Here is a 22,974-nt window from a genome sequence, read left to right as displayed (position 1 = left end):
CTCAAGAATAAAGCAAGCGCTGAGAAACTGGGTTTAGGAGACCTGCGTTTCCTTCACTGCTCAATACCCCTTCCTCTGCTGCCCTCGGAGCACGTTCTGCCTCCAGTTGTCTTGTAAAGGTGTCTCTGCTTATAACACTCTGCGCATAAAACACAACCAGGTGCTTTTTGCTCTGATTAAAATCATGCTGTGTGGAAAAAAAATACAAATTAGCCTTTGGGCTCCTGACAAGTTTCCAGTGTTGCTTTCAGCACCACCGAGACTGTGTAACTCCACGTCCTGTGTGCAGTGATGTCTCCCTCTCCGTCACGAGCTGGGGCGGCTGAGGCAGATCCCTGTTCAGCTGTTAATGCTTCAATCAGCTTTTATCACTAAGGGAGGAAGAGATGATTTCATCAGCTGAACGGAAGGCAGGAACTTGCTGCCTCTTGCTAGGATGAAATTGTTTGATGTGGGGAGGGGTACAAGGAGGAGGATTTCCTGGGTAATTCCAGCCAAACCTTGCTGTTTGTACAAGTACCTCTCAGTCTAGTCTGTGACGAGTGACTGCAAACTTAGGGAGTCCCACCACTGTGGTGTGGTGAAAGCAGATATTTCAGCACAGGACTAACTCTTGAAGGAAAAGGAAACATTAGCACCTTCACAAACAGTTGCTTAAGCTGGCCAGTTCTTTTACATAATGCAATACAGGACACTTGCCTGCCTTCCTCAAGGATTCAAGTAAGTCTTGTACAATATGTTGCATCATGTCAGTGCTCATAACATAAGGAGAAGATCTGGGGCTGAAGCTATCGTGTTCAATTTTTGACAGAGATGTTTAAGTCTCTACAACTTCCTCCTAGGACATGAAGCCAAACACTGTCAAGTCTCACTAGTGAATGAATTGAAAATGACTCTGCTGCTTTGAAACGGAGCGTAGGCATGACGTGGGCGAATGTTCCCTGCACTGGGTGTTTTCTAAAGGTCTCTAAAGCATGACGCATGACTGAATGACTTGTGTTTTCTTTAAATGATGAGTGGGTGAATCTTGAATCCTTGGGCTGCTTTTATTTTTGTTAGCTGTGGGTGGGCTGACAACATGACTCAGTATTTTCTCTGCAGATGCAAAGATCATATTGCCAATTCTGGATGTACTTTGGGCAGTTTCACGCAGAGAACTGGAACACGTTTTATTTCAGAGCTTTCGTTTTTGGCAATCTTAAGCCTCTTGGTGCAAAAATAAATAATTAAAGAAAACGGCGCTCTTGCAAAACACACGAAAACACACTGAAGAATGACTGAAGATGGAGAAACCACACCTACCCCCCCACACTTTCCTGATGATTTATCTGATTATTTTTATGTTATTCTGAAAATGTCAGTTAACGTCTGATTTCTTTTCTCGTTCTTCCTAATCTTGACTGCTGCTAGGTCAACCCTTTGTCTGCTGAGTATGTCATCTCCGGTGTTTGTTTAACCAGTGCTCTCCACTCATGCCCTGCCGGGTGAGAGCCACTGTACTCTGAGTGGCAGGTATGAGTTCTCCCTCTGCTCCCAAGAGGGAAGTAGGCATATATGTGTGTACGTACACATGTGTCAGAAAATGCAGCCAATATCCAGAAGTGGCAAAGAAGCCCCAGGAAATTTCCCCTGTCCCTCCCTTTCTCCTTTCTGGCAACCTCTTCCCCCCACTTCTTTATCTCCTCTGGAAAGTTTTCTCCTCTGTATGACAAGGAGACAGTATGCCGTGTGCTTTGGGAGATGAGTGAGACAAGATATGGACGGTGGATGTTTTTATTTCGCGATGCTGAGTGCTCTTTTCTTCTTCTCTTCTCTGCTCTGCTGTTGTGGAGTAGAGTGCTAGAGGTTAGGTCCCGGATAGCAACACGTTGCTTGCTACGACTAGTGTATGATTAGTCTTATCCAACCTTACCTGTAATCATAGCTGAGTCTCAGAGCCACCAATAAATCAGTTTTCCCTGCTAACACCAGCCCTCAGCCCACCACGAACTCTGCTGAAGTGGGAATGGCTAGAGAGTAACAGACTTGTGAGAGAAGGATGTCATAGGGCTAGAGCTGTCTCTCTTTCCCAGACAGTGAGATCTAAATGCCTTTTCAGAAGGGGTAAAATGAAAGGATTCCTATGGTCAGGTGAGCTGGGAACCAAGTGCTTCTGTGCAGAGGTGCATGAAGGCCAGGAGCTGGGAGAAGAACCAGCTCCGGCAGGAACAGTGATTTCTTGTCTTTCATGGTCACAGGGCCTTCAAGTTAAAACTAGGGCTAGGATTCAGACAATCATAGGGTAAGTAGTCTTGTCAATCGATTAGGAAAGAGACATTAAATGTGTTGGGGAAAAAAAGTTTGGGGAAAGTGAAGACCTGAGGGGCTTGGCTCACTGCTCAGCCTTACAACATTCAGAAGAATAGGGTAAGGACAGATGCTGGCATGGGAGATCACTGATAGTTAGTCCTGGAGCGCGCTGGGCCAGCTAGGGGAAGGTTTGGGATGGTGGGGGCTGCGGAGCTCTGCAGGGGATTTCACAGGGCTTGGTGTGCAATGTGAGCTTCTGCTAGGGAATGTCTTGAAAACAGTTTGGTAAGGCCTAGGGTCACTGGACTAGGGTTAGGGTTCGTTTCAAGCTTTGATTAGGGTTTGGGACAGCATGGCTGAACAGAACGGATGTTTGTTGTGTTTGGCAGTCTAGGAGGAAAGTTTGATCCTAAGAGGCATAAATGGTCATTGTCTTATGACCAAAGTCAGCATTAGAATTGAGCATAGGGTTAAAATTCAGGAAAAGAAGGGACGAGAAGCTAACCAAGTAGAAGAGGAACCTGCACAGCTCTTTGTACTATGAGGAAGACCAATGTCAGGTGGCACAATGATGGATTTTGGAGAGGATGGGATTTTCTGGAGCTATTAAGGACTAGGCTCTAAGGGTTAGTCAGGATTAGTTTTGCAGAACTGAAGAACTTTGTTTGTCTACCCAAAAAATCAACAGAGCTGGGATGAGTGCTGATGATGGCATGGGAATACGGCTTCAGGACAGGGACCCGTTGTTATGCCATCATTAGCAATAGGGTTAGGGCATGTTTTTGCACAGTTTTTGCTTGGCTTTTACCGAGGAGCTAGGTATTTTGCTAAAACTCACAAGACTGACAAAACAGGGATGAAGGCAGATGCCTGGTTATGTGAAGTTACTGACTGGGTGGAGGTGGTTAGTCAGTGATTACTGTAAGTGAAGTTTAGGGTTCAGGAAAGGAGTAGCTGAGGAGCTAGACATGGACTTGTAATCAAACCTCAAGCAGCTTTACGGAAGGGTCTCCTTCATGCCTTGTGTCGGAAAACTGAAATTTGAGTAGAGTTAGGGCAAACCTAGAACAGGGCTTTTACAATCCAGAGTAATAGATGCAGAGGATCACTACATACCCTTCTGACTTTTCAACTTGACACAAGTGGCTGCAGAGCTAGGTTTTGGAAGAAAATGTAAGACCTCTATAGGTAAGATTATGAATTCCATATACTCTGCTTTCTTGTTCTCCAATGGTGACTTTACTTATAGAAAAATTCCCAGCTGGCATGAAGCACAGTCAATCCCTAATGATGGCCTTAGCTAATGTGACCTGTACCTAGCACCAAGGCCCAAACACTATTACAATTCGTACTCTATACTGGCCTATACAACAGTGAGCCATACTGTTGGTCAGGACCAAGAGCTAATTATAAGCCATTTGCACAAGCATGCATAAGCATGTATTGCCCTGTTAGAGGACTGCATGATCTTCCTGTCACTCCAGTTCCTCAGTGCTGAGCCCTAAGCCCTATCCCTGACATTTTCTCTAGCCTCCATTCCCCAACCATGACAATGATTCACCCAAAACTTCAGGCCAAGTGCCTCCATCATCCTCCAGACCTAATGAAAAACTCCTTGATCTTGTTAGCACAAGTCTCTTTGAAGTCCTATCCTAAAATAACAAGAACCAGTACCAGCCCTCATCCTATCTCTGCAATCCTCACGTTATTCAGGAATAACTGTAGACTTTTAGCCTCTTCCACCCCAAAGACTGATTCCAGCCTTAACCATAAACTCTCATCCAACACTTCCCTCCCAGCATAACCCAAAGCCTTTGGCGTCCCTGGGTACTAGCACTCACACTTGCCCAATGGTCTTTGCACGTTGCAGAAAGAAGTCATGCTCTTTAGTCCTTCGTATCCCAGTCACTAACCAAACCCTAACGCTGACGCCAGCTTTAATAGACCTGATGCTCTTTGTGTACAGGCCTGTCCTTCTGCGTCACCCCCTGTCGGCACCAGCCCTCATGATTGCATCTCTAAGGTCTTTGCTGGAGTATGGGCAGAGGATGGAGGCAGCCAGTGAGCAATGCTAGGTATTGAGGCTAAGAGTTGTGTTTGTGAAAGGCCGTGATAGTCAGGGCAGGGCAAGTTTTGGTGGACTTTGGGGTGGAATGATTTTTGGGGGGCATGGCTAGAAGGATGAATGGTTTGCTCAGACTGTCGAGGGGATGGTAGGTTGGGTGCAAGCTAGAGTGTGGGCGAAGTGGCAGTGTCTATTCATAAATGAGATAGCAAGAAAGCAAGGTATTACAGAAGAGAAAGAGCAGGTTAGGGATGATTTAAGAAGTCTGAGAATGGCTGATGTATTCCATGACACTGTTCCTTTTATTTTTAAACAAGCCTCATTGCTCCTGCCTGCTTACTACGTCTCCCTCCTCCACACCAGTTCTTCATTGCCATGCCCACCCCTGGTCCTCCTGCCTCTCCATCTCCCCAGCTGCTTACTCCTCTAGAGTTAATTCTTCATTGCCTGCCCTGGCTCCGTGGTGCTGCTGCCTCTTCTGCCTTTGGCAGTCAGTAGTCCAGTGGCCAAGCTATGAACCTAGCATTGCTGATTCTGGGGTGCTCTGCACCCCACATTTCATGTTGGCATACCTCATTGGGTTGCTGCTGCTTCTGAAATGCTCTTAGGAATGGGCTCTAAACAAAGATCATGTGTACTTATTTCTAAATTGCATTTGATGAGACTGTAATATGGAGGATATCCCTGTTTCTGGGAAGTATACTTATTGAAAGTGGTTTTGCAATTCTCTTACAGTGGCTAGTCTTTTCCTTTTCTGAACTTTTGCTGTGTTATATTCAAGTGTAGTAACTAGTGTAGTTAGAAAGAATGCTTGGCAAGAAAAGAGCTGACAGAACAGATCAGATCTAGAGTGAGATGAGGCTGTTTGATCCCATTTTTTTTTGCAACTGATAAAAGTAGGTGTTCCCCACCTGTTTAAAGAATGCCAATAGCAGATTTTATCACTGACACCTTGTTCAAATTTAAATCACAACAGTAAAAGGCTGCTGTTTGTGGTAGTAGACAAAGTGCCTATTAAATGGTGCTCGCTCCTTTGTACGGCTAAGGTTGTAACTTCTTTCTTTTCTGAAAAAAACTAAGTTTGTTGCAATAACGAAGGCTGGAAAAGGGAAGGTCCCTACAGAATGCAATCATTCTGCTTCCTCATTCTTCGCACTCTCATTTGGCCAACTCCTTTCCATGCCAGCTGAAAACTTCCTCACCAAGTCAAGTAACACTGTTCTGACCCTGAACAAAACTAGGTCTCTCCTCCAAATAATTGTTACACAACCTTACCTCTCATCTGTCATGGGAATAGCCGACAGCGTGCTTCACCAAGGTGATCAAGAGGTTTGTTGTTTGTAGAGACCTCTTGAAATACAACATGTGTTTATTTTTACAGCCACCTTGGATAAAGTTACCACTGCAGCTGGTAACTGCAACTTCAAGATAAAACTGACCATGTGACAACCTAGCAAACAGCAGACTAGATGAAGAAATTGTTCATCTTCAGACTCCTACATGATTATATATACCGATGATAAACACAAATAACTTTAACTTAAAGCTGAACAGTTGTCTCTTAGTATAGCATTATCTGTAATTGTTTCTGCAAGAGCTCGTAGGCCCTACCATTAATATGCAACTAGCTTGATGAGCTTTTCAATCAGACTAATAAAGGAAAATACATTTATGATGGTAACTTCATAGTATATATCAATTCCATAAATCCTGAAACTGTCATTTGTTACTTTACTGGTATTTCTAGCCCTATTAAGCTTAACATTAGCTGTTAGAGAAGCAATGTGTCTGTGGCCACATTGAGGTGCTGAAATACTGAGATGTGTTAGAAGAGAAAGAGTAACAAAACAACCTTTAACAACATCCTGAAGGACAGAAGTGCATGCACTTTCTCAATGGGTCACGCTTCGGGTCTGAGAATCTGATGTTTCTTGAAGACGTCCTGTAACATTCCTTATATTCCTCCACTTCACTGTTTAGCAGCAGAGCCTGTGTAGAGGATTTATTTGTTTTACATGTCTTTGCTGTCCACTTTGCTGCCAAATCATCATCTAGTGTTGCGGTCTTATACAAATGTTAACATTAGCTAGCTACACAGTAACAGCCTGGAAATGAAACATTTACTTCTGAGCTTCCCCTTGCCAAACAAATGTACAGTGTATGATTCCTTGTGGCTACTGGTGGTTAATGACATGGGATGTAAAACTGTAATGTATGCATGGTTAATCTATTATAGTTATGGCTTACAAAAGCATGCATGTGAACATACGTACTGTTTCATTTTTAAATTTGTATAGCTACTGCGGAAGGCAAAACTCTCCATCCCCTTATATATTGTAATTCATGGGTCCTTGGAAGGTCTGCCTGCCAGCAGAAATCTACTCCTCCCTTCTCTATATAACACATCAATGTAATTTTTGTGTCCTGAAATAGAGGATGATTACACTGAAAGGGGGAGCATGGAAAGCAGAGAGCTTCACAAGAATTAAACCCAGTACAAAACCCAACCGCACAGCATGAAAACGCTAGCCTATTTAGACTCTGTAAAATCTAATGTGCCTCTGCCCTGAGACCCTTTCAAGGAAAAGTGTTCCTGTATACCCATTGTAGCTCCATATGGCATTTGGCTTGCATTTTGGTGATTTGGGACAAACGTTCTCAAAACCATGTAATAACTAATGCTACTTCATTGACTTTCTATGACACTTGGTTGACTCTTCAGCTACTTTTACAGAATTCACATGAGAAGAAATAACAAGTTGTCTACGGAGGAGACCGCCTTGAGCTGGCCGGTGCAGGTCCCAAGAGCAGCAGCAATCAGCAGGACGGTGCTGTTCCTGCCAGCCACGGAGCAGAGGGCTGAGCCTGCAGCCCAGAACCAGGTGAGGTCCTCGCACTCCCAAGACACCTGCTCTGCTGAAGCTCTGCCAGCCCCTCAGCAGTCTCAGTCCTGCCAGCGGCAGAGAGGTCACTGGGGGGGGGGAAAACCAGAGCGAACATTTCCTCCTTCTCGTTCAGTCCCGCACACCTTGCCTTCCCATCTTCAGGAGCAGCCGCTCCTTATGGAAGTCTAATTTCTGTGAGATGTCCCTATTTAAGAGTCTCCTGAAGGCACACTGGGTGCTTGGATTGATAACTACAAGCCTCAGCTCTGTGTTGTCCGATACAACACACAGGGATTAAACACATTTCCGAACTGGCTTTCTTGCGTCACGCTATCTGCCCAAACCACCGACACGAGCCTTCAGCCACCACCGCAGTGTTCCGGCGCGGAACTAACGCCCGCACAAACTTGACTAGCACCGATCCTCCGCTGCGCGAAAACGCTGCTTGGCCTTAGCGGCGGGGGGAGAGCAGGGTGCCAGAGCCCAACGGGGGGAAACCGGGCACGGAAAGGGCGGCCCGCGCCGAGCGGCCTCCCCCGCACCCCTCCGCCACGGCGGCGGCCGACCGTTACCGCGCGGCCGTTAGCCTGCTCGCCTCGGCCGCGGCGGCCGACCGTTACCGCACGGCCGTTACCGCACGGCCGTTTCACGCGGCCTCCCCTCCCCCCCACGCGCCTGCGCAGGCCGCAGCGGGCCTAACAACAAAGTCGGGGCCTTCGGGCGCCCTTCGGCACTTCTCGGCCATTTCCGCCGCCGCCGTTACATAAGGGGGGAGCCGGCGCGCGCCGCGGCCCGCGCTCTTTCTCTCCGTGTCCTCGCGGCACCCTGCCCCTCCCCCACCCCGCGTGACGCTTCTCGGGGGAGGAGGGGGCAGGGCAGGGCGAGCGCGTGCCTCCTCGCGCCCCGCCTCCCTCGGGGGGGGGGGAGGGAGGGGCCGGCGGCGGCGGCGGCACGTGCGCTCCCCTCCGCGCGCCCAATAGGACGCTCGGTTCGGGCTGTGCGGAAAGACGCGCGGGGGGGGGGGGGAGCGGGGAGGTGGGGGGGGAGAAGGCGCACGCGCAGTGGGCGCGGGCGCCGTGCGGGGCGGGGCGAGAGGAGGGAGGGGGGGGGGTCTGGTGTCCTGTGCCTCTCCCTCTCCCTCCCCTCCCCCCCGCTGCCTCGGCGGGGGCTGGGTGACGCACGTGCGCGCGCCCCCGCGCGCTGTTGTTCGCTCGCTCCCGCGCCGCCCGTCGGTCCCGCCCTCCCTCGCGGTGGCCGGCGGGCGCGCGCGCGGTGTGTGTGGGGCTGGCACGCGCGCTGTTGTTATTGGTGCCGCGGCGGCGGCCGAGGGAGGGAGGGAGGGGGCGGGGGAGGGAGCGAGCTGAGCGAGCGAGCGAACCAGGCGGCTCAGTCAGGGAGTTCTTTAAAGATGGCCGGAGCGGCGGCGGCGGCCGCGACCCCCGTGTACTGCGTGTGCCGGGAGCCCTACGACGTGAGCCGCTTCATGATCGAGTGCGACATCTGCAAGGACTGGTTCCACGGCAGGTGGGCGCCGGGGGCGGCGCGGCGGGAGGCGGCGGCGGCGGCGGGGGGGGGAGCCGCAAAGCCGTCGGGCCGGCGAGCCACCGGGTACAGGCGGCGGCAGTTACCCCCCCCCCCTTCCCCGGGTAACGGCCGGGGGGACAATGGCTGCGCGGCGGTGCCGAGGGGGGCCGGGGTCGGCTGGCGGGGCCGCTCCCGGCAGGGCTGCCGTCCCTGGCCGCACGGGTCTTTGCCCGTGAGCCGGTGACCGGGCCGGGCGAGGAGGGCAGCGCGGCGGCGGCGGGGAGGCCGGTTATGAAAGAGCAACAGATGTGGGGCTCCCGGGCCGCCGGCTTCGTCGGCCGCCCGAAAGTTGAGCCGGTGTTGTTGGGGGGGGGGGGATGTCCCCTCTCCTCCGCGGGGTCTCTCCCGCGACGGGCCGGCCTCCCCTCAGGAGCGCGGCGGCGTGTCGGCACCCCCCGTCCGGCACGCACCGGGGGGAGCCGGCTGGCCGTGCCGTGGGCTGCGGGGGCGCAGAGGGGTCGCCCCCGGCTCTCTCCGCTCTTTGACGTTTCTAGCCCCCGTCCCGAGCGGCCGCCGCCGACTCGCGTGTATTTTGTGAGCCGAGCGTGTGAATAATAAAGGCCCGGCGGCCGGCTCCTGGCTGCGAGGAGGAGGAGGCGGCGGGGGTTGGGGGGGGGAGAGCCACGGGCATTTAAACAAAGGAACAAGTTGGGGGCTCGGCGGTTGCCGTGACCCGGCCGGGCCGCGGCTGCCGCGCTCCGACGCGCCGTCCCCTTTATGCGCGTAACCCCCGCGCCGCAATATTGACCGAAGAGCTGGTTGCGGTTGTAGGAAGTACGTTTTGATTGACAGCAGGACATTTAAATACCCCCCCCCCCCCGCCGTGTAACAAAAACAGGCTCCCGACGTCGCCGGCTAGACGGCGGCGTCGCCCTCTGCCGGCGCGGGCCGGGAGGGCGGGCGGAGCGGGCCGCCGCCGCCGCCGGGGACCCGAAGTTGCGCGGAAAGCAGGAGCCGCCCCGGAGGTTTAAATCCTTCCCCCCCCCACCCCACCCCCTTCTCCCCCCGGTGGCAGGCGGTCGTTTAACAAAGCGGTGCGCTGCGGCGGGCGTCCCGTTGTGCTGGCGGCTGTCGCCTCGTAAACGGGCAGCAGCGCGCTGGCGGTCCGAGCGGGTCTGCGCGATCCTCTTTCATCTCTTGACCAACCCCCCCCCCCCCTCCTCTCTCTAACACAGACACACACACACACACACAGACACACACACACACACAAAACAACGAGCTTGCGACGGGGGAAAGATGGTTGTGCGCTTTCCCGTGGCAAAGGAAAAATGCTGGCTGGAAGTAGGGTGCCTGTCTAGGTGTTACTTAACGTTAGTCGCTGTACGTCGATGTTGCAATACGCTGTTTTAGGGTGAAAGGAACAGTTCCAACGTCTTGGATGTTGACTTGTATGTTACGCCGAGTAGTGGCCTTGCCCTTTCTATAGGGGTTTCCCCCGACTCAGAACACAGTATAATAGAAGCTATGAGAAGGACTTTATAAACTGTAAAGAATGGCAAAACACAATTGTCATACCTTTAAAAAAACAAAGGAAACCAAAACCGTAGCGCTATGTTTAACTAGGTTGTTACTCCTCTTGCCAATACTGTTGTTTGAAGCTAGAAGCACAGCGGAGTTTTTGGATTAGACCAGCTGGATGCAAGTTGGTAAAACTTAAAGTCACTTCTTGTAGTAAAGGTGCAGATATTGTCAGATCTTTGTAGGGTTACAGGTTCTCTCTCTTACAAGTATTTTTCTGTATGAGACTGTTGGTCTTTCAGCCTGCCTTGGCAATTCTTCAGCTTGCAGACTTGATTTAAATGCCAGTGTTGCATGCTAATACTACTGAGGTACAAGTGATCTCATTTCTGAAACTTTTAAGAGGAGGAAAATATTGACCATCTGATTCAGAGGTGGGACTACCTCTTTTTAAAGTCTTCATCTGCATAAAGATCAAGAGCGATTCCTATGCTTGTGCTCTGTCATGCAATTGGTAGAAAAGTTGAGCTAGCACTGAACTGCTAGATAATCGAAAACCCTAAGTGTGCAAAGAAGTCAGGGAGGAGGAGCTGGCCACAGCCACGTTGCTGTGTTGCTCTGGGAGTTAGTTGCATACTCAGCCCTGTCCTGTAACTAAGGGACAGGATCGTGGGAGACTGTTGTCCTCTCCCAGCTGTGGCCTACTCCAGGAGCTCCTTTCCCTTTGGTCTATGAGTATCTGAAGACTCTGTTACATAGCTTATGAGAGCGAGAAAATATACAATCTCAGATCATGACACTTTTTGTGAACTTCTTGGTGTCATGCTGCCATGATTTCCCTACCTGTGGAATGGGATTCATATGGCATTTATATTCAGAAGCACAGAAAACCATGCTTGCTCAAGGCACCAGCCCGTGATACATAGCACATGTTATTGGACTATGGACTCTTTGCTCCCTTCTTGTGTGTAGTCAAGAACGCCTTAGTAATGTGCAGGAGGTAGTGCAAAGTCTCTTTTCTGACAGATTTTTGCTAGTCCCTCTAAATTTCATGGGATGTTTCTTCCAGGTGTTCTTCCACTGTCTGTCTTAAAATGACTAGATTTTGGCTTGCTGTTATCAATATGTTAATCAATATGTTATCAAATATGCATTTTATTGCTTCTGACAAATATTTCTATAAAAGCAAATATTTTGACATGCCCTACAAGGTTGAGAGCCTATATTCTCTTTTTTTTTTTTTTTTGTTACTCTACAAGTGAGCCTAACACCTGGCCATGATCTTGTGTAGTTATCTTTTGCTGACCAAAATGAAGTGTACATGTATAGTCAGTGTTTTAGGCTTCATCACTTCTTAAAATGTTTTGCAAGATTGGAGAGACTACAGAAAATTAAATGTGACAAACTGTCAAATGTTTCAGATGGGCATATCCGTTTATATTTTAGACAATTTCCATATTTTCCTGCTCGTTTTATCTTCTCCAAATGAAAATTTCACATGAAGCTGCCTCCCCTTTCTGGCTTCTCTAGTATATATTCCAGCTAGAATGCAGAAGGAAAAAGTAGCAGAAACATAACAGAGTTTTAAGTACTCAACTTTTTCTTGAGTCTGCTTAGTAGCTCTTTTTGCCTATATAAGTTCTTGAGTTTGTCTTCAAATGGCATATATCATAGCATAATCTTCTCATTCTGTCCCTGTTTCCCTTTAGCTCTTGATGGCCTACCTCAAGTATTAGGCTAACTATATCCTAACTTCTTTTCTCATGCTTGCTTTTTACCTTCATATATGTAACATCATGCACAGAATATCTTTTTTTAACTAAATTTGTTATCGACTCTATTCTTAGAGTATGTACCTGTAGAGCTTGCAGAAATTTTATTGTCAGCATTTGAATTTTTGGCTTTTTTTCCTAACTGGAAAATTAGAATAACATGTTATCAAATGTGTGACTGTCAATTATTGTAGTCTTACTCCCTAAGCAGTGTTTGCCTTTTGAAATATATTTAACCTTTTTAATGTCATTTTTTACACAAAAACAGGTTTTTGAAGTTAAGGAAATGTTTTAATCTTAAAAGCCAGACTAGTAGGGAAAAGGAAGGGGAAGCATCCTTTGGTCAAAATCAATAATTCTTCCTAAAATTTCATGATGGTGTCAACTTCTTTCCCCTCTTCTCCCTTCCCCGGCAACGAGAAGAAAGAAAGAAAATAGCCCATCCATCTTTGCTTAGCTTTACTTGCAATTACATCGTTGCTATTTTGTGTAAATGAAACCTAAGTTGGGAAGTCATAACCTCTGTATCTATTTAAAATGCTCATGTTTACAGAAATATGTATTTAATTTGAGCAGGTTAGAGGATAATAAAGAAAATACTGCACTAATCAGTATGTAGCATACCTACTTCTGTTGTAAAGCCAACCAAATTGTTTACATGTATACTTACTTATTGTTAAATTGAGGACAGCTCTCCCTATCAGGTTTAATTCTGAATTATTCTGAGTAGCCCTCTTGAAAAAGTTAACTCTTTTTTTTTTTTTTTTTCCCCTTTCCTAGAGCAGTTCATTGATGGTATAGAACTTAGCCATTGAGCTCTTCTCATTTGTTTACAGCTTTGATTACTACCAAATGTTTAATAGCTTCATCTGAAAAGTAATGATGTGACTTATGTACCTTATGTGGATGATTATTTAAATTGCAGGTACCTTGAGATTTGTTACACTTTTCTCAAATGGAAAAACAGATCAACAAAAATCAAATTTCAGCTAAGTTAACGTAGAACATAGTTTTTCTGATACTATATAGATGAGCATATCTTCTTTTAGTCTCTGAAGAAACATAAAATTTCTCAACCACTCCTTAATTTGATCTCAGTTTCAAATTCAGGACTTGCTCTTGCTGCTGTTGAGATGGAACCTACACTAAGTATCCTAACACACCGATTTGTACCCCAAGGCTGGCTTTCTCCTCCTGGTTAAGGCAAGAAGGCAATATGCATCCTATAGTGACTACTTTTCCTGAGTTAGTTCTTTGTTTTGGAGCTTTCTACATGTTCTGCATGACTGACTGTGCCACCCTTTGCTGCTGAAAAAGACTGTCCCACTCCTGGCTGCATGCTCCTATAATTTCTCTTTTCCTGATTCGGTGCTTGTCTGATAGTTTGGTAAGTCAACTCTGCGCAGAAAATGGACTGAAAACGTTCTTTTGCTGAGTTAGTTTTTTGTTGGGTTATAGAGCTACACAGGCTCATCAAGGGCTAGGATAAGCCCCAGACTCTTGCCAAATGCTGGTCAGGATTGTGTTGCTGGAGGAGGAACAGATGATGGTGGGAGTCTCTCATTCTTTCTCTTTAGAGATCCCTTTTGGGATCAATGACTCACACTGTTTTGTGGAACTTCACTTTTGTGTCTCAGTCACCAGGTGCAATTCTGCCTTGAATCTGAAGTGCTAGAGCCAGACCCAGCTGCTCTTCTGTTGGGATCAATAGCGGATAAGGCATGTTCCGTGCTGCTGCAGTATTGCAACCCCAGAGTGTCATCTGTCTGCAGAGAAAGTCAAAGCTCCCGAGTCTGCCTTAAAAGGGCTTAGAGGATAGGGCATGGTGATGTCTGTGTTAGGAAACATGGAGGGTGCAAAGAGGCGGTTACAAATGCCTTTTGGTGCAGGCCTTCTGTTTACAGAAAATTAACTCCTTTTAATAATAAAACAAATTTAAATGTGTTCAGGAGCCTGAAATTGGATTGACACATTGTCTGATCAGTAGAGTTTTGATCTGGTACCGGAGGCTCTTGAACCGGCTTTCTGGCTTTTGTCATATACAAGCCTTAGATTCCTCCTATGGAAACTGAGTGTATGTTAGGGAAATATTTTTTTTTGGGGGGGGGGAGGGGGACGAATACATTTGTTACCTTATTATTATTATTATTATTATTTTTTGGTTTAGTCTTGTTTCCTCAGAGGTAAGATGAAGGCCTCGTCTTTAGTCCAATGAGCTGTATTTCTTCTGCCGAAGAATTAAATGATTTCAAGTGACTTCAGTTCTTCTAACAGTACAAAAGCTGAAACTGTTTCGGTTAAAGTGAAAAGAATCCATAGTGTAGTAAAGATGCTAGACTAGCACTTGTGTAACTGGATATCTGTTTCAAATGCTTTTATAGTCCTCATTTGAGTAAGCCATTCTTTTTCTTCCCAGTTCCCATCTATGAAGTGGGAAGACTTATTAATATATATTAAAGTAGATGTATTCTACTGTAATAAGCACTATAGAGTAGTAAGTATTCAAATTTCTTTGATTTTTGAAATTATGCAGTAACATGTAGAATTATATCATGAGTTTTTTTCCTTTGCCATGTTCTTGCAAAACTGGCTGCTTTGAAGAATGTAGGCATCAGAAAGTTAACACTTACTTTCCTTTAGATCTGTATGTTGGTGTAGCTTGTATTTGGTGCTCTGTAATAAAATGGAATAGATGTTTTAGAATATGTATCCTGGCATAATAATTAGGACAAGAACAATACAAAGCGTCGTCCAATAAAGGTCTGTAAGAGAACTGAGATACATAATTGAGCTTTCTTAATTATAACCTCAACAAGATTCTAGTGAGCTTCTGAATGATTATTAGAACACTAATAATTCTCATTTCTAAAGTGCGGGTTAATTATTGCCTATTATATGTTACTTAAAGATGCAAAGGCTCAGAATTTGTGGTTTAAACACTACCTTTAATTTCCTATAATGTTGTGGTTGCTCTGTATCAATCTTACCGCTATCATTGTTTTCTCTTTTTTTCAACCATTCTTGATTGTATAATTGCTCATGTGAATGAAGGCACTGTAAGTGTTCAAGTGTATAGTTTACCTGGCTAATAGTGATTTTTTTTTTTAATTTTATTAGCCAGTTGGAATATAAATTCTCTATAAACTAAAATGTCATCTGTTAGTGCTTGCGTAACACTTTTGAATCTTGCTTTCTTTTTCCTTTCTTTAATATATGCTGAATCTGATTGAAAAATTAAAATGTTGGTTTAAAAGGCTCTTTCACTGCTTTATTTTGTATCTCCAAACTACAGAAGGAAGAGAAGTCTGGGTAGGATGCTGCTTGGTAAACTGATTTGTATATATGCTCAGCACTCCAGCACCTAGCAGATGGGAAATAAATTCCTTTTTCTTTAAACTTACCTTGGTCTGTTGATTGTTTGTTATGCTGAGTTGTCTTAAGGCAACACAATGACTGTAAAATGGATTAAGCCTTACAGTAGAATATCATTCTGTTAACTGCCAGTGGGCAAAATCACATTAATTCTGTTTTCAGTCTTCATTTGTGGTTTCTAGCTTTTTGTGAGCAGTTATCATATTCATTAGCTGTTTTCATATGCTCCATTCAGTTTTCTGTGTACTTCTTATGTCATCCTTCCAAAGAAAAGATCGTGTAATGCAGTGTTTTGATTCTGTTTTACATGGCAGTTTGCACAAGTTGAAGATAACTCTTACTCTTCTTATAAGCGTCTGTACTTTCTCTATGTCTTTTTAAAGTAAAATACCATTCTCACAAAACACCTTTGATCAATCTGAAAAAACTTTCACACGTAGAATGTATATGCCTAAAAAACAGAAAAATACTTAAGTTTTACAAGTTGTCTGATTGCTGAAGTATGAGAATTCAATAAACAATAGTGCCAGTGCTTTACTGGCAACATAGAAGAGATGTCTTAGTAAAATATGTAGCTTTTGAAATAGCTAGTCTATTTCTCATTTGTCAGTCCTTTCTAGTGTATTGTAACATTAGCTTATGAGCACATAGAACTAACAGTCTTGTGGAGTATGAGTAGTCTTCAGATGTATGATCTGTGGTGATAATGGGGATTTATGTGGTGAGTTGTGTCTTTTCGGGTCAATTCTGCTTTTGAATAGAATTAATATTTAATACTGTTTTCTCCATTACTTCGGCATTGACTAAAGAAGACTTTAAAATTGGTCTTTCCTTTTGAAAATGTTGAGTTCGTTGTTGCTCAGGCAGGCGTAAATGCTGATGTTTGCCACAAAAGCAAGAAAGCTTTTCTAAAACCCTCCCACATCATTCCATCTTAAAAGCTAACTGGAGTGAGGATGACTGTTCTAAATTTTTAATACATTGTGGTATGAAATCTATTTATTTTCATTTGAAACTCTCTCAGCTGACATTGCAGCTAGCCTGGCAAATTCGTTTCATTTAATTATGTTCGTTCCATTTACATTAATGCTTTATTCACTTAAAGGCTCTTAAAGCACCATTCAGGAAAATGAGTGCAAGGTGACATTCTGATAAATTAAGTCTTTGATATTTGAGGATATAGGATTGATGTGAATTACATCATTCTTGGTAGTTACCAGGCAATATTTCCTGAATAAACTGACATCTTCCTTTTGGGATGTTGATGTTCTTGGGCCTATCAGCAAACTCCAAATTGGGTAATTGAAAAACAACCAAAGAAATTGCTGTGTCTAATTACCCAATAGTACTTGTAAAACTTCCGGTTGCTTGCCCAAGGAATAGATTTCTAGTTTTATTCCAATAACAAGGATATTCACATCCCTTCACTAGAGGATTACATCATGCTGTTGACTTTCAAAACTCAGTGTCAAGAGCAAGCAGAAGTGAAACAAGGCGCTGCAGAACTTATGTGCAGCTTTCAGCTGCACTAACGGGCAGATTTGTGAGCAGTGGAGGGCAGTGCCTGGGCTCTAGAAATAGTGCCAAAGGCAGAGTAGCCACGCTGATATAACATTTGCCCAGGCAAATGTTTCCAGTCTAACTCTCAGCATAACGTTTTCTATTTCGTGATGGTGTGCTGGGTTGACGTGCCACAGCGTCAAGCCCAGGTATGCTGTCCTAGGCGGAAATGGGGTGTATGTGTAGTCTGTCAAATCTCAAGATAAGTTGTCTCTGCAGTATTTGTCTGCACTGAGAACACATGAACATGTCGCGAATGTGAGCAGCCACTCGCTGCCTCTGATGCCATGCTCTCCTGTGTGAGTTGCTAGGACCCATGGGAACATCATTTTGAACCTTTTAGCATTGTGGTAAAATGTGCTGCTCTGATGTATTGTAAGGAACGTAGGAGAAATTAGAATGCTGCTGTTGTTCTTGCTAAGAAAGAATTGGGCAACTGTTAACATTGAGTGATTTCACCTGCATCTTCACTACAAAGTGAGTATCTTATTCAGCTGAGTGAAAGCAGTGCCTTAGCTGTAGCTTACGCTTCCAGCAAGCTTACCTGGCTTGTGCTTGAAGCTTCATGAAATTCCTATAAAAAAGTTTTAGGTATGAACTAGAATTAAGAGTGGCATCTGAGTAGATCAGAATTTTTCTGAAGTGAAGACATAAACCTCAAGTAACTTTTCCAAATGTTATCTCTTGATGTTACAGCTTATTAGCAAGTCCAAATTCTAATTGTCATTGGTGTCTCTGCTAGCATTGCAAAATGAAAATGTACTGTGTGTTCCATTTGCTGGCCTATGTTTCAGTGTGGAAATAACTTTATTGACTAATCCAAAAAACCTGCAAACCTTCTACTTGGTAGAAGAGTAAAACTTTCTTTGTGCTGGTACTGGATAATGAATAAACTCACTACTATGAGAGACTGAAGTCTTGTGTATTGATGAAAGGAAGTCTCGCTACTCTCGGTGACAATGCTTCACCTCTTAATCTGAGGTGATACTACCTACTTGTCGCAAAGGTAGATATATCCCTCATATGCAAGTGCTCTTTCCCCCCACGCTATTTTTTTACATGAAGAATTAGGTTTGAGGTAACTCCACAATCCTATTTATTGCACATTAGTACTCTTATGCCATTTCTGTTTTCTAGCATGTGAGCATCAACGGTTGTGTCTGACTTGATTGGCTGTGACATTTGAATCCTGCCGAATGTAAAGTAAATCTCTAGCTGTTGTAGGGCAACAGTGTATCTAATTCCATTTTGTCTTTGATGCTGCACACAATCTTAAGCAGTGATGTATGCAGGGTGGGGAGGCAAGGAAAGGAGGCAAAATTATGAAAAAGTAGTAAAAATTGTGGAAATAAAGCTTTAGCCTTTAGGTATGGTTGGATGACCAGCGAAATGATTCTGAACAAACGTCTTGTTTGTCTGGACTGAAATTACGTGAGATAGGCACAATATATTTGTACCATGCATCTAAGAGTGAATTGCAATGCGTTTCTTACTAGTCTCTGCAGATTATGGTGGGAAAGGAAGTGGACAGATCCCTGCAGTACTTGATGTCTGTTCCCAATACAAACTATATGGAAAATTCCTACAGAGTCACTTGCAGATGACGTAGCAGCTTGAAGCAGGGAAGCCTCCATCTGCAGTCTTCCACACCATCCCAGTAGAGCATTGGTAAAATAGTGTGGTTTTTTTATAAGACATGATATTAGTAAAATTTTTGAACGATACTTCATTTTTCTATGGTATTTTTCTTGGGAACTGGGAGACAGAAGTAGAAAGCTAAAGAGGCAAATGTATTTTATATAGTGGATTGCAAGTTAATGCAGTCTATTAAAAATCTGTTTGTTTACTGTTGATGCCGACCTGAGAAGCCTGGACTCTTCTCTTTGCATTGTGAATATATGCCTTACTTTGAGCCTCTGGGAAATTCAGCAACTTTCTATGAAGTTTGTGCAGCATGGTACTTTGGACTAAGGTTTTTGTTGGGAAAATTTTGTCTACCCTTTTTTACACCTGCCAAATGTCATGTCTACCCTTGTAAAAATATACATTTGGAAGAACAGTAAAATCTTTACATGATGATTGTTGGAAACTCTTACTGATTCTGTGATTATACGCTAAGAGGCTAGGAGTAAAGTAAATACTCTGTACCAGACTCAAGGAAACTAGTATCAGAACAGGCGTTCAGGTGGTGAAAAATCAGAACTGAGACTAAAACTCTTCTGTTTTCACTGGATATCTACAAAGAGAGTAAGCAACATAGAGGAAGAAGAAACAGCCTTACAGGTGAAGAGTTGGATGGAGAGAGGACAGGAGTGTGACCTGGATACAATGCAGAAGGAAATGGATAACAGAGGGAAGGATACTTGGAGAATGTTAACTTATACTGCAGGAGTCCAGAGTTTTGAATTTGAACCTTATTTTGCTGTCTGTAGAAAAAAACCTCTCTGCTAAAATGTCTGCTGCTATGATCAATCACTCTCCAAGTGTGGAAGATTCATCTTCTAATGTAGTTAGCAGGCTTGTTGAGGCTGATACAGATCCATGATTCATTCTTGATTTGATGGAAACCAGTTTATGGCGTGCAGAAAATAAGAAGTGGTGCTCAACATTACATTAATTTAAAAATGCAGCTTTTGTATTTTTCTCTGAATGGAATCTAACCCGAATCAGTTGCATCACGTCCAATCTTAATTCTTTTTTTTTCCTCTCTCTAAATATGCAATTTTAGTATACAAATTGAAGTCTTATCTAACTGTATAGAGAGAACTGCTAAAAGTAAAAACTGGGTTTTTTTGTTTTTTAGAAAGCTAGCTCTAGATATATTTAAATCGATATAGTACTAATTATATTGTTTTAAGGTTGGGGAATTGTCAGTCTTCAAGTAGCTTGATTATTTTTTCTAAGCATTTTTAATTGTATCTGGCTTCATAGCCAGTGCTGTGTAACACAAACTGATAAATAAACTTTTCTTCTGTAATTGAAGTGTAAGATAATGGCTTAGTATTTTGCGTTCAGTGAGTCGTTGAACTCATTAAAGGCTCTTTAGAGATCATTGACCTCTAAAGCTGTATCTAGGAGACGCTCGTGGCAGAGGCTTGGGTTTGTTCTGGTGTGAAGCGTTCACTAGTTTTTGCTAATTATTTGGGAAAAGTCTTTTTGGAGGCGTTTGATTGTGTTAGTAGGGGTAGTAGAGAAAAGCAAGACATTACTACCACCTTCAAACCAGAAAAGCAACAGCTCTTAGGTGTCACTTTCGTCCCAAAAGGTAGGCCAGGTATGAGTCAGTTTTAGACATATGTAAACCCTTCTTACCAGTTTCTGAAATCGTTAGGGAAATGGACAGTTTTGCCCTATTTTCTTTTTTAAAGCGGGTGCGTTCATAGCCAGGGGGTGGACTCTCCTGTTCCTGTAGGAAGCAATATTAAACAAGAAGATAAATAAAAAGTGTTAGTATATCTTAGGACCTACACAAGCTTGTGCTGTAAGGTATGTTCATTGTATGTATTTATTCACAAGTGGCAGGAGCAGAGACTCAACGTTATTTTGACCATGTCTTGAGTGGCCTAACCAGAAGGTTACATTTGGTTATGTTTCATTCTCTCTGGCCCTATAATTCTTCATTTCTTTCCTGCGGTGTAGAAGACTAAGTTGGGGGGGAGGGGAAGGTGAAGAATGCCTTTAACTGAAAAGTAGCCTGGAGAGGAGCATTCCCTTGGGACCTGTGAGTTTGAACCTTGCAACCTGAAGTGAGCACTGCTGCCATGTCACTTGAAAAACAAAACAAACTCTCCCCTCCCCACTGCAAGATAAAGTTCTGTTGTTTGGTGCCTGATCCTGCGAAGGTGTGGCAGCTGTGCTTGCCTGTTAGCTTAGATGCCAGGGAATTTGGATGACTGGCTGAGTGTGCCAGGAAAATAGAGTAGAGAATGTGTTTGGAATTTTTAGGGTCAAACGGTGAGGTGCCAGGTGAGTTAGGTACCTCTGTGATCAGATACCCTTCAAATAAAAAGTGTTTAGATTACGGTTCTGAATTTAGGTAGTCTTTAGCGGCCTACGACCTTATTCGTATGTTAAACGAATACCCTTGTATAGACATATCCTTTTCATCTGTTCTTGCGATATGCCCCTTCTCTATTCTGGATTTGAAAGTATCCATTCCTTACAGCTCTTTATTCCAAGGCTAAATCTCATTGTACATGCTATTTTAACTAACCCACTTAGTAACAGTTGATGTGGAGCAAACGACCTCTGGTAGTCTTATTTTTGGTTTAAACTAGATTTACATCAGCGTAGTGATAGACCCAAGTTAAACCAGAAAAGTTTGGTTTAATGAACGTTTTAATCTAAATGATGCCGTTTTCCCATGCAGACAAAGCCTAAGGCCTGCACTAGTGTGTACTTTCACTCTTGAATTGTAAAGACACAATTTCCCTAATTTGTATCAACACATTTTCGTTTAATCACTGCTTGTAGTACTGACACCCAAAATAAAATACTTGGATGTGTTGCTCTTCAGCATACAAATGGGTAAAATCTGACCTGTTTCAGCTTGCTATCCTGAAGAATTAATTCTGTGTTTTTCATAATAACTGAACTGTAATATCTTCCGTAATTTTTCTATGAACAGGAACTGTAAGTGTTTGCACTCATTTTCTGAGGATCGTTTGCAGCAGATATTTTGCTTCATTACTTCATTTTCCTGTCTACTTTCTTGTTCTAATGTTATCTGGATTTTGCCCACAATGAAGAAAAAGAGGGCTTTTTAAGAACCGTATGTACATATGCTGGAGTGATGCATAGGTAAAATCTTTTCCCTCCCTAAAAGAAATGGAGTTGAGTTGCACAGACTGTGAAGCAAAGATTACCTTTCAAAGTATTTGTACATAAAATCTAGAATAAAAGAAATGGATTTTTACTTTTGCAAAATCATTTACTTGCTCTAGGTGACTTCAGCTAGTTCACTATATAACAAAGCTGGTCTCCGTATCCTGCACCTGAACCGTTTAGAGCTTTAGATTAAGATCAACTTATTAATTTTATTCCAGATACAATTTAACTGATGCAGATACAATTAAACCTTAGTGCTGATGTAACTCAAGCTCCAAACTCTTTTCACGTATACATGTATGTATATCTAGCTTTGTTCTGCACTATTTGAGATTTCCACGTGGTCTGAAAATAACTGTGCTTCGTTAATTCCATCTGAAGAGGACTGAACAGTTAGATTACTGTAGATAAAATAATGTGTAAAAGTAACTTCTTGGTGTTATGTGGACTGTAGGGATGCACTTTTGGCCGGTATGCCTCTCTGGACCTTTGTACGCAGCTCAGAATCCAATGAGGATCTCTGAATTATGGGCCATATCCAGCTCATGGAAGGAGTTTATTCTACTTACTGTTCTGCCAGCCAGTCAGTGTAACATGTGATATTTTAAACTCATTATCTGTGTATCTGAGACAGTTTGCTTGTATCATAGCTTAAATAGAGGTTAATGTAATCAACTACTCCATCTGCGTTTGAAATGAGGATGGTGAGCTGGAGATGATGAGCCAGTTTGCTCTCTGATTTCCTCAAAAATGGAGCAACTGTCTCTACTTGCTATTGACTGCCAGTGTATTTGCCTTATACAAGTAAGGTATTTTGTAGTTATAGGAGCCATCATCTATTCTTTTATATTATGGTTAGAAGGATGCAGAAATTATTCTATTCACAAAAATGCCTAATAAACAAAGTTCTTAGTAATGTCTGAATAAGATTGTAGACTGGAGGGGGGAAATTGCAATGTAGAGAATCAGAGGAGTTTAAAAACGCCTTTGACTTTTTTTTCCTTAGAGAAGACATTTTTAATGAGTTGGATTTTGAAGGGAGTAGAAAATTTGTACAAGTTGAGATTTTTTTTTTTTACCCCAGCAACATTTTTTAAAAATATCTGATTTCCAGAACAGCTGCACAGATTCTAAATACTGAATAAAAAATATGCCAGTT

At 43.8% G+C, this 22,974-nt stretch overlaps 1 protein-coding gene across 2 annotated transcripts in view; it reads left to right on the top strand.

Annotated features, from left to right (window-relative positions):
* Window positions 1-8,491: 8,491 nt before the first annotated feature.
* KDM7A (lysine demethylase 7A) overlaps window positions 8,492-22,974 on the top strand; it is a 62,273-nt gene continuing 47,790 nt past the window's right edge. Inside the window, exon 1 of one of the 2 annotated variants that reach the window (XM_068945313.1) lies at window positions 8,492-8,763. In XM_068945313.1, coding sequence (XP_068801414.1) covers window positions 8,648-8,763 — 116 coding nt within the window. In that variant the 5' untranslated portion in view covers window positions 8,492-8,647. The remainder of the gene's footprint in view (window positions 8,764-22,974) is intronic. The other variant, XM_068945306.1, reaches the window with a different exon arrangement.

This window comes from Struthio camelus, chromosome 1 (assembly GCF_040807025.1).
Source record: "Struthio camelus isolate bStrCam1 chromosome 1, bStrCam1.hap1, whole genome shotgun sequence".
Taxonomy (NCBI): Eukaryota; Metazoa; Chordata; class Aves; order Struthioniformes; family Struthionidae; genus Struthio; species Struthio camelus.
Note: the sequence above shows the minus strand (reverse complement) of the source record. Positions and strands in the feature narration are given on the sequence as shown.